Below are 11469 nucleotides of genomic sequence, written 5' to 3' on the forward strand. Positions count from 1 at the left end.
ACGCTAAAGCCGCCTTAGCAATGGCGTGAGCTTCCAAATTTGCTTCCCTACACTCATAACAAAAACTAATATTTACAAATTCATTCATAGACTCCTTTATTTCATCTATAACCAAAGCATATGAAGATAGCGCTCTCCCATTGATATCCGTCACTACTTGCATGCAATCTAAGGGTATGATCGCATGTGTGACGTTTAAGTCTCTCGCCAGAGCAAGAGCCTCGCCGCATGCATGTGCTTCAGACTTGTTGGATCCATCAGACCTTCAATGGTGACTGCTGATGCGCCCAAATAGTTGCCATCCTTGCTGCAGCCGCCCCCGTCTTGCCATTGCGAGATATGGCCTCATTAACATTATTTTTTACTGCATCATCACCCGGTGCGATCCACCTATGAACTTGCTGCACGGGAGCTCTAGTATTGGAGGCTGGCTTCAAAGTTGTAGCTATCTCACTTACCCCAAAATCACTAATTAAGGAGTATTCATTGTAAAGAACACTCCACTTTTCCACACCGCGACAAGCGGCGCATATACAGCGTGTCACTTGTCGCAACCTAGGAGTTTTTCCTTTTATCGTAGATCTGTTTATTCAAAATGTTTTATCTTTTAAACCGTGCGTCCAAATCTCGAACCGTTTTCACCATTGGATTCCTCGCGTCGAGATCTTTAAAATTAGATTCCATGTTGATAGGTTTTGACGAACATTTTTTTTTCACGAAAAAACCAGATGAAAAGAACCGGGCGAAAAAACCGAATCGGGAGCACGGTTATTTTCCCTTTTCGAAAGAGGCACGCCCGTGCCTCTGGCGAAATCACACCTGTGTCTCTCGTGAAAGCAAAACCGTGACTCTCGTGGAAGAAAACAAAACAGAAAACGCGTTTTTTTCCGTTTTCGAGAGACACGGCCGTGACTCTCGTGAAAGCACAACCGTGCCTCTCGTAGAAGCAAAACTGTGACTCTCGCGAAAGAAAAAAAAACAGAAAACACGTAATTTTTTTCCTTTCTGAGAGGCACGGCCATGACTCTCGCGAAAGCACAACCGTGCCTCTCGCGGAAGCAAAACCGTGACTCTTGCGAAAGAAAAAAAACAGAAAATGCGTTCTTTTTCCGTTTCCGAAAGGCACGGCCGTGACTCTCGCTAAAGCACAAACATGCCTCTCGTGAAAAAAAATCGTGACTTTCTCGAAAAAAAAAAGAAAACACGTTTTTTTCACGCAAAAAAAATTTTCTTGATTTTTTTTGATTGAAAAGCTAAGGAAGACTAGGGGAAAACCAAAACGTCAAAAAAACCCGGAAAAAACCGTTTAAAAAGCCGGAAACACATGCGCAAAAATAAAATAAAATCCGGAGGGAGCCTCCAGAGTACGACACGTGGCGAATGGCTAAGAGCGCGCCAAGTGGCGTTGATCGTTGCGAGGCTCCCGAAGGAGCGCTTGTTAACTAGTTGCTCCCCGCTTACCCCCGTGTCCTTATTGGGTCGGGTCGTTACAAGTAAAACCAACTGATTCTTGTATATGTACCCCTTAAAAAAGCCCGTTGATACATGGCGCTAAGAAAAAAGCTCTTCTATACATTCTTCTACAATAAAGCTAGTATTATGTACTCGACTAAGAAAAAAGCTCATCTATACGGACGAGGCGATTCGGTACACAGGCTCAGATGCACCTGCGATGAACAAAAAATACAAAAAATACTAGAAAAATTCCAGATTATTTTTGCATGGAAGATAGTTTGATGCATGAGGTGCGTTCCAAATTTCAGATCATTTGAACAACTGGGTAGATCTCGGCAAAAAAGAAAAAATTGTGGTCTATGAAAAGTTTACTATTCATGTATTGTTCTTACCAAATTTTATTTTTTATCAGATCTAATCATATTTCCAAATGATCTGAAATTTGGAGCGCACCTCACGCATCAAATTATTTTTCATGCAAAAAAGTTGGGTTTTATTTTAGTATTTCGTGTGAATTTTCTTTTCACCGAATGCAGATGTGTCTGGGCTCAGAAATGGATATTCACATCTATACGCTCTTCTTTGATAAGTGGCGCTAAGAAAAAAGCTCATCTATACGCTCTTGTTTGATATGTGGTGCTAAGAAAAAAGCTCATCTATACACTCTTCTTGGATACATGGCGCTAAGAAAAAAGCTCTTCTATATGTGCGGGAGTACATTTTTATTCGGACGCTTTTTCTGTATATTTTGTATTTTGACTTAGATCGGTTTTATTTCAATTTAAGAAGATGTTCAAGCATTTTAAACAATGTTCGGCAACTTGAAAAATGTTTGCAATTTTTTAAAAAATGTCCATAAATATAAAAATGTTCATGAATTTAAAAACGTTTATGAATTTGTAAAATATTCAACACTTAAAAAATGTTGAAAAATTCAAATAACTCTTCGTGAATTTGGAAAAACAATTTAAAACCATGAATGTATAAAAATCATTATTTTTAATGAAATTTATAAATATTCATAAAATCCAAAAATTACGAATTTAATAAATATTCACAATTAAAACTATATGCATAAAAAAGTAAATGGGGAAATATAAAAATGCAAGAAAAATAGGAAAAAATAAACAAAAACGATAAGGAAAAAAGAAAAAAAAATAGAAATCCGATTGAATAAACAGAAAAACCAACAGAGAACAAAAGAAAGAAAACAAAAAAGGTTAAAAGAACCTACCATAACCTTTTCAAAACTAGGTGGAACGTTCCCGAAGTCAAAGCTAAGATTGGTAGCTACGCTAAAGAACACACGTGAGCGAGAGCTATCGCATCTCTTGCAACGAGTGACAAATGGCAGCTAACAGTGGCGAAGACAGACCTCAGACAGCCTGGCCGTGGCCTGGGGTGTGAGGTCCAAAACGTTCATTGACTGTAGCATCTGTTGAAATTACTAATTAAGAAGTATTTATTTTAAAGGTCACTCTTGCTTTCTTAGGTTGCGACAAATGTCATACTGCATGTGCTTCACTTGTCGTAAACTGGGAATTTTCCTTTTTTCGTAGATTTATTTATTCAAAACGTTTTATCTTTCGAACCGTATGACCAAATCTTGACCCTTTTTCATCATTGGATTCGTCGCGTCGAGATCTTTAAAACTAGATCCCATGTTGATAGTTCTCGATGAACTTTTTTCACGAAAAAAATCCGCATCGGGAGTACATTTTTTTCTTTTCTGGTATGCACGACCATGCCTTTCATGAAAGCAATTCTGTGCCTCTCACATAATGAAAAAATACATTTTCTTTTCTTTTTCGAGAGGCACGACCATGCCTCTTGCGGAAGCATATTCGTGCCTCCATGAGAAATATGCCTCTCATGGTAGGAAAAAAACGCGTATTTTTTCTTTTGCGAGAGGCACAGTCATGCCTCTCGCATAATTAAGTTCGTGCCTGCACGAGAAGTAATCCGTGTCTCTCGTGATAAAAATACGTGTTTTTCCCTTTTGCGAGAGGAATGGCTATGCCTTTCGCGTACGTAAATCTATGCCTTGACGAGAAGTAAATCCGTGCCACTCACGGAAGGAGGATACAAATACTTTTTTTTTCGAAAGGCACGGCCATGCCTCTCTCAGGGGAAGCAAATTTGTGCCTCCACGAGAAGTAAATATGTGCCTCTCATGGAACGAAGTTTTTCCCTCTTTTGCGAGAGGCACGACTGTGTCTCCATGAAAAGTAAATCCGTGCCTCTCGCGGAAGGAGAAGAAAAAAGAGAACACATTTTTTTTCTTTTTCTAAGAGGCGCGGCTATGCCTCTCGCTGGAAGCAAATCCGTGCCTTTATGAGAGGTAAATTTGTGCCTCTCGTGAAACAAAAAAACTTATTTTTCCTCTTTTGCGAGAGGCACAACCGTGCCTCTCGCGAAAAAGAAAAAAACCCGCATTTTTCACATCATTTTTTCTTGATTTTTTGTCCGTAGCATAAGAAAAACCCAAGAAAAATCGAAAATCCAAAAAGAAACTAAATATATTATCTAAAAGTCAAAAACACATAAAAAATAAAAAAATCTAAAATTCGGAGGAAGCGCCCAGAGCACGACACGTGACGGCGGCTGAGAGCGCGCCGGATGACCCGCTCCCAGCTCACTCCAAGTGTCCTTTGCGGGGCCTCGCTTAGCAGTAATCATTCGTTAGTTGTTCTTCTAGGGCACTCCTGTTTCTCGCGTTAAGCGAGACAAGAGCGACCCCCTCGTTGGAGGGAGCGCCAGTTGGGCCGGCCCAGGCGTGGGGAAACACCTGCTTGTTTTCTGTTTCGTTTCTTTTCATACTTTTTTGTTTTTGTTTTTTGCTTTCTTTTTTGTTTTTGTTTTTCTTAGAATCTTTTTTTACTTTTGTTTATAACTTAAAATATTATAAATATATATGTTACAAAAACACTATTAAAAATATATGAAAAAATGTTGAACAAGTCGTTAGAAAAAAATGTTGAACAAGTATTTGAAAAAATATTGAACAAGTGTTTGAAAAATGTTGAACGAGTATTTGAAAAATGTTCAAGAAGTATTTATAAAAGGTTGAACAAGTATTTAAAAAGATGTTGAACAAGTATTTAAAAACTATTGATCATGTATATAAAAGTGTTGAACATGTATTTGAATTTTTTTGAATGAGTATTTAAAAAATGTTGGAATAAATATTAAAATGTTGATGAAGCATTAAAAAATGGTGAATAACCGTTCGAACAATGTCGAATGTGTAAATCACTTATCAAAAAATGTTTTTGGACATATGCGAAAATATAGAGTGAAAAAACATAAGAAAAACAAAAAATAGTGAAACAGAATACAAAAACGAATGAAAAACAGAGAAGGAAAAATAAAAAAATGAAAGAAAAGAAAACGAAAAAAACGGCTCAAATGGCCTCAAGTAGGTCGCGCCCCTGGTATTTACAACGAATGGGACATGGCGGAATGGCTAGCAGCTATAGTGTTACAATAATAGGGTGACTTGGGCCTTGGCCCAATGATGGCGCAACTATGTGGCGCGGTATTGGATGATAATCCCATGCGCGTGGTAGCATGGCGTGGGTCGAGCCACTTACAGTGCAAGATGTTACACAAAAGTTAAAATTCAAATACGTCACCAAAATACTTGGAATGAACAACAATAAAGAAAACATTAAGATTGCACTCTACAATGAAGAAGTTTCCTAGAAATCTTATAGATTTTTCTATTAAAATAACTATTAAGAAGTATCCTTGTAAATGTTACTCCCTCTGTAAACTAATATTAAACATTTTATATATTAGTTTACAGAGGGAGTACTCTCTTGTCGCCATTAGAGACTAATAGATCGATATATTCGTCCATTATTAAAGAGATTCGATCCTATGTCGCTTGGTGATTCTTGTATTACTAATGTAAATCGTATCCAAAATAAGGTTAGCGATAGCTTACCTAATTCTGCAGGGACTGAGGGAAGAACCATGACTTGGTTAGGTTCTGGTCCTGAAGTTTCCTTAAAGCTATGGGCTATGGATTGTAAGTACTTGAAGAGCTGAGTAATACAAGGTTTTCACCCGCAAAAAAGAAAGTTTGATGTGTTGTTTCCGATTGTGCTGAAAAAGCTTGTCTGGTGTCAATCACATCGCATAAGGTTTGTTCACAATGCTCATTGCCGATGAGGGTCGTCAAAGTTCATTTGGAGTAGACCGTTTGCAACGTGAAGCACACCGCACACACTTTCATCTCTCTCTCTCTCTCTCTCTCTCTCTCTCTCTCTCTCTCACACACACACACACACACACACACACACACACACACACACATTTTTCTCAATCTGAATGAGATAGCAACGATGTTGGTGCGACGTGCGGGGAGGGGGGAGGGGGAGGCGAGGCACATATCATTGACCCTTGAGATATTTCCCTTGATGCTACCAAAGGCATTACCCCGTAAGTTCTTGTTTTCATGGCGATGAACTTGTGTGTTGACATTCTATTGCCATTGGACCCACGCCCTTACAGTGTGGCACATCGGCTGTTTGCCATTTTGTATAGGTCACCTTCTATGTTTTATGCGTGTACGTCATGTGTAGTTCTGATCAATCTAAAGGGGAAATAAAGAACAATTTTGTGGTTTCAGATTAACTTCTGAATTCTCATGGTCTCATGGTTGTATAGAAGCTGCGATTTAGAGAAAGCAAATAGATCATGCATCAAAAGATGTACCAAGGAAGATAAATAACTACTAAAAAATATGTGAAGGCAAGAATGCAAAATGATAGGATCCGAGGACAAACTACTGGTTGACATGTTGTACACTATATAATTCCATGTTTGGATTCCCCTAACATAACAATTGTGCTCTACAAGCTTCTATCATGGTATTTTACAATGTTATATCTCTAGAACTCTACAAAGATATCTAAAAGTACTAGAATAGACACAAAAATAAAACATTATATACGCAGCACAATAGAATTTAAAAACATGAACTACTTTATGGAGTAGTGTGATGTTATATATATATATGTTTTCTTGTATGTAATAGTAAATTAGTCTAGCAAGTACAACTTGTCAATACAAAAATTTATATCTCTAAAGGCTGCCATAGTTCCCATGAAAAACATATTCAAATACAAGTCTATTTGCAAATGGTAGAGTTGCAACATTGAACATTGTACCTTAATATTTAGTAATATGTTTGTGTGGTTAATTCCACTATGAATGGTAGATAAATATAAAATATTCTAGTAAGGATAAGTGTTGAACATTGTATAAATATAAATGTATTAGTAGTAAAATTGTTAGGATGAGTTACCGAGAATTAAAAAAGAAGTACATACAAATCTTAACCTTGAGATGCTTCCCAAGGTCGTGGTACGTTCTTACTCCAACATTTTTGCCTCGCTATGAGGTTCTTCTTTCTGATTCCTCGACGATGCAGGTCTTGCCATCTGAAGGCCTCTCATATGACATTAGAACAAGGAGACTATGATATCATGTGGTATACTTTCCATCAATAAGTCTACCCAATAATTTAAGCAAAAACTTCACCATATTGAAATGTCAATTTCGAATAGAGAATCAACTAATAGCAACAATAATCATCATTGCAATGTTGATGTATGATATATAACATATAAAATTATTAAAATACACCAAAATAAGCACATATGTCATGAACAAGATCAATTGTGTTAGTTTGCTACTCTAATTGTTTTAGCATAAACAATGGGTGTACTAGGAATCATGCTCAAAGAATTCATACTTGATATACGCACCAATAAGAATCTTTGTTCTCTCTATAAAACAAGCATCACAACAAGAAAATAGCTTAACCCAAATTTTGGAATCGATTGTTTTGATGTGGTGCCTTATCTCTACCTAGATGATGGTCTCACATCTCAACTAGATCAAAATTCTCAGCCATCCCATGTGCCTATAGCTGATTACTCGCACATGGATGGGGAGATCATTATGGCGATGATGGAGAAGGAGTTGATAGTAAAATCCACGCCCCCCCCCTTTCCGGAGGCATGATCTTCCTCCCAACAACCCTCCAGTACGAAGACCAGCAATGGGAGTGGTCTCCGCTCGAATAAAAAATATATGTGATACTTGGGTGATTATGGACCAGGGGACTGGGGAACCAGGACCAGCAAAAGGTTCCGCGGGGCGCGCCAACCTTAGGGCTCTTGGGTTGGCCACTTGAGAGTTACGAGACCCTTGGTTCTCATCGTCTGGCCTATGTCCTCTTCTGTTCAAAACCTTGCTTGGATTTTCTCAATTTTTCGAACGAGGAGTTTTTTCTGCACAGATGATAACCCCCAACACAATTTTGCTGGAAACCACAATTAGTTTTTATTCATTGGAGTAAGTTTAGAGGATAAACTCTAAGTAGAAGAAAGTACATATGTTTAGGACGTATCAGGCCCGCTTTTTGACAAGTTAAGTTATCTTGGCGAGGCGGTGGCGGTGTTCCTGGGGCGGAATATGTCCTCACCACTCCATCCCACTCCGACGATCCTCACTCCATTTTTGACGGGGAAGCGTGTGGTGGGTGGCAGTCCGCCGATCCTTCATTAGATCTAATGAATTGTTCAGGAGTCCATGATGGTTTGATACTTCAGTTATTTTTAGTGGTGGCGGTGGCCCTTCAAATAAGTTTGGAAGGGGTAACTATAGTGTTTTCTAGTGTGCGGCGAGCATATATGGGCATATTCCTCGACGAGCCGACAGTGGCCTTAGATCTAGGGACACAATCGACTATGTTGCTCTTCTACAATGGCTACTTCAACGATGCCGGAGCTTTAACAGTGGTCAGCGACCCTCGCAATCAGAAAAAGAGACCGTAGATGTTTATGCTCTTTTGCTTACTTCCATGGGGCCATTGTGTATTTTGGTGGAACCAGCTGCTGTATCCTCTTTCTATAATCTCGTTTCTTATACTCGTCTTCTTACATACATTGGCATCAAACTTAAGGAATTCTTCGGTCTTGATTGCAATTTTTTTGGTTGGGGTCTTTTGGCCTATTGCTTGTGTTCTGTTGTCTTTTTAATTTTGTCAGGTAGATGTCTACAAACTACTACGTCACTTGTACTTTACTCTTTGTTTTACGAATGAGACACATGTTACCTTAAAATATGTAGGGATGTGCAGGCTACAACGTATGTTTAAAAAAAGGAAAATGTCCAAAACAAACCTTAAAGTTGTAGACGAAAGCTAAATAGAATCCTCAACTTCAAATCCATGAAATCAGCACACCCAATTATTTAATCCCGGTCTATTTTAAACCTTGAGTGCGTTGCCAAACAGGGATTGTCGACATGGCAGGTCAAACCCGGGATCGTTGTCTGCAGCCAGACTGGGCCGGCCTATCAGGTGCAAAGCTTGTTATTATTATTTTTGCAACAATTTTTCCGAACCGCACGGCATAAAATCGTCGGAAAGAAAAGCTTCCCTAAATCGAACTTACAACCAGGCGCTTGTAAAACGCCCCTGCTAGCCAATTTAACTGATATCGATTGGTGACATAAGAGAAGCACGGAAATATTTAAACACACCCTGCGTCGAGATCTAAACTTTTTTTGTAACTTTTTGGAACATTTTCTTGAAATCCGAATATTCTTAGAAGCAAAAAACATTTTTTCTAAATGTAATTTTTTTTGGAATTACGAACAGTTTTTGAAAAACAGTTTCTTTTTGAAAATGTGAACCATTTTTAAAGCCCTGGATTTTTTTGAAGCGCAAACACTTTTTGGAAAAGAAGAACTAATTGTTGAAAACATGATTTTTTTTAAACATGAACGAAATTTCTAAAGTAAGAGTAAATTCTCCCATTTTGAAGTTTTTTAGTAAGTGTTGGCATTTCAAAATATCGTTCAGGTTTCTAAATTTGTTCCCACTTGTTCAAAGTATGTGTATGTTTTAAAATTCTTCATGTTTTGAAAAGTTGTTCTCACTTTATTTTTTTTTCAGGTTTCAAAAAATGTTGGTGTTTTGAAAATTTTGTTCATGTTTAAAAAATGGTTCATGTATAAAAAATATTCAGGGATTTCAAAAATGGTTCACGTTTGAAAATTTGTTTGTGTTAGAAAGAAATCGTAATTCCAAAAATTCTTCACATTTTTTCAAAACATGTTTGGAATTTTAAAACCTGATTTTCACTGTTAAGTATATTCGGATTTCAAAATCGTTGATTACTTTCAAGAAAAAATATTCCGAATTGTTTTCGAATCACAATGCTAAGTAGACTAGTTAAATATTTACTTGATTCACTTTGTACCAAGTTTTGCAGCGTCAGATCTCAAGTTCGATTCCCGCTGAGTCTTGTCTTTTTTGGTATTTTTTTGACGGGTATTTTCTAAGTCAAAGGAAAAACACGCTACACGCTTGGTGGGCCGGCCCAGTCACCAATGATCCCGGCTCAACCTGCTGCCCCCGTCGAAAAATCCCATCGAAAACCAGCCCAAGGTTTAAAATAGACTAGGATTAGAAAGTTCGGTGTGCCAATTTCAGGGATTTGAAGTTCAAGGTTTGATTTAGCTTTCATCTACAAGTTGAAGGTCTGTTTTGGACTTTTCCCTTAAAAAAACGGCATTAGGAGAGACCAAAATTGACAGCTCCTTTTGTATTTACAACAGAAGTGTCACAAGGCACAAATCACGAAGTTCAAAACTCAAAGAAAAACATATGCCACGGTCACAGCATTGTTCTGTTTACACACGCGACGCTTGAATCCAATGTACACTTGGGGGTAGCTTAACAAGACAGTAATAAATGTGAGACATGCAACAAGAATATTTACCACGCGATCAGACAGGAAAACGAGACCATCCATGCAGAAAGGACAATACCGGCACGACCGGGAGCCAGCGCTCGATCAGGGGTCCTCGGCGATGCGCGCCAGGTGCGGGTGCCACGACGTGGCGTGGCTGCCGGTGCTCATGCGCCTCCGGTGCTGCTGCTGCTGCTGCTGGCGACCTTCGACGGCGGCCGTGGCCGCGCTGCCTTCCGACTTGCTGCGGACGTGGAGCCGATGGTGGCGATGGTGCCGAGGGCCCTCCTCGGCGGCGGCGCCGGGACTCGGCTCGCGCTTGGTCTTTGTCTTCTTCTTGGCGTCGGCGGGCACGGAGGCGGCCGGGAGGAGGAAGTAGATCTCGCCGCGCTCCAGCTCGGCCTCGGGCGACACGATGATGACGATCCGCGGCCCGCCCTGCTGCCTGGACCCGCAGGGCCTGCTGAGCACGTGGTTCGGGTGCGCCGCCAGGACCTCCCCGGCGAGCACGGCCCGGCCGTACTCGTCGACGCGGCCGCTGAGGTGCACGATCCGGACCAGGTCCAGCGCGCCGCACGGCAGCACGCACGCCAGGCAGCACCTCAGGCTGTTCCCCATTCGATCAGCTCAGGGTTGCTGCCCGCGTAGCTAGCTAGGCGCCTAGCCACCTTCCTCTCCCTTTCGCTCTTCTCTGTGTGGATACTATCTCTCTCTTCTATGGTGGCGTGATGTGACGACCGGAGACGCATATAAAGAGGAGATAGGATCGACGAGGAGGCCAAGAAGAATAATGGTCACAGTTTGGTGAGAGAGGTGCCAGCAGTATTAAATCTAGCGAGGGCCACTGATGATCAGCATCACTCATGCATGTGTGTGTGCTTGTCGTCCTGGCCGGCCTTATGTACATCTAGATCCTTAACGACCGAGTACTAATGCTCACGCTTACGCATCCAACACTAATCAGTGCACAAGGAAGGAGCTAGTTAGCTAGCCCCATGGCCATGTTCCATCATAATTTTTTTCTCAGCTAGAAATCAGTTGCCTTTTTATTTATATATATTTTTCTCCTCGGTCGACCGATGGATCGATCCGTTGAGGGGCACAATAATGGCACAGCACACTGACGCGCACGTACAGCCATGCTGCCTTGCTGTACCGCTTGGTTGTATGCGCTCGTCTCATGAGTGCTGCCTGCAAGCCAGTGTGAATCCACAATTGGATATGGGGGGTTTTGTTGGGA

At 40.3% G+C, this 11469-nt stretch overlaps 1 protein-coding gene across 1 annotated transcript; it reads right to left on the reverse strand.

The window, feature by feature from the left end:
• Nucleotides 1-10067: 10067 nt before the first annotated feature.
• LOC123057919 (uncharacterized) lies at nt 10068-11079 on the reverse strand. Its single transcript, XM_044480783.1, has one exon. It carries the CDS (start codon nt 10845-10847, stop codon nt 10335-10337), a length of 513 nt encoding a protein of 170 aa, XP_044336718.1. The 5' UTR covers nt 10848-11079; the 3' UTR covers nt 10068-10334.
• Nucleotides 11080-11469: the final 390 nt, after the last annotated feature.

This window comes from Triticum aestivum, chromosome 3A, assembly GCF_018294505.1.
Source record: "Triticum aestivum cultivar Chinese Spring chromosome 3A, IWGSC CS RefSeq v2.1, whole genome shotgun sequence".
In the NCBI taxonomy this organism is placed as follows: Eukaryota; Viridiplantae; Streptophyta; class Magnoliopsida; order Poales; family Poaceae; genus Triticum; species Triticum aestivum.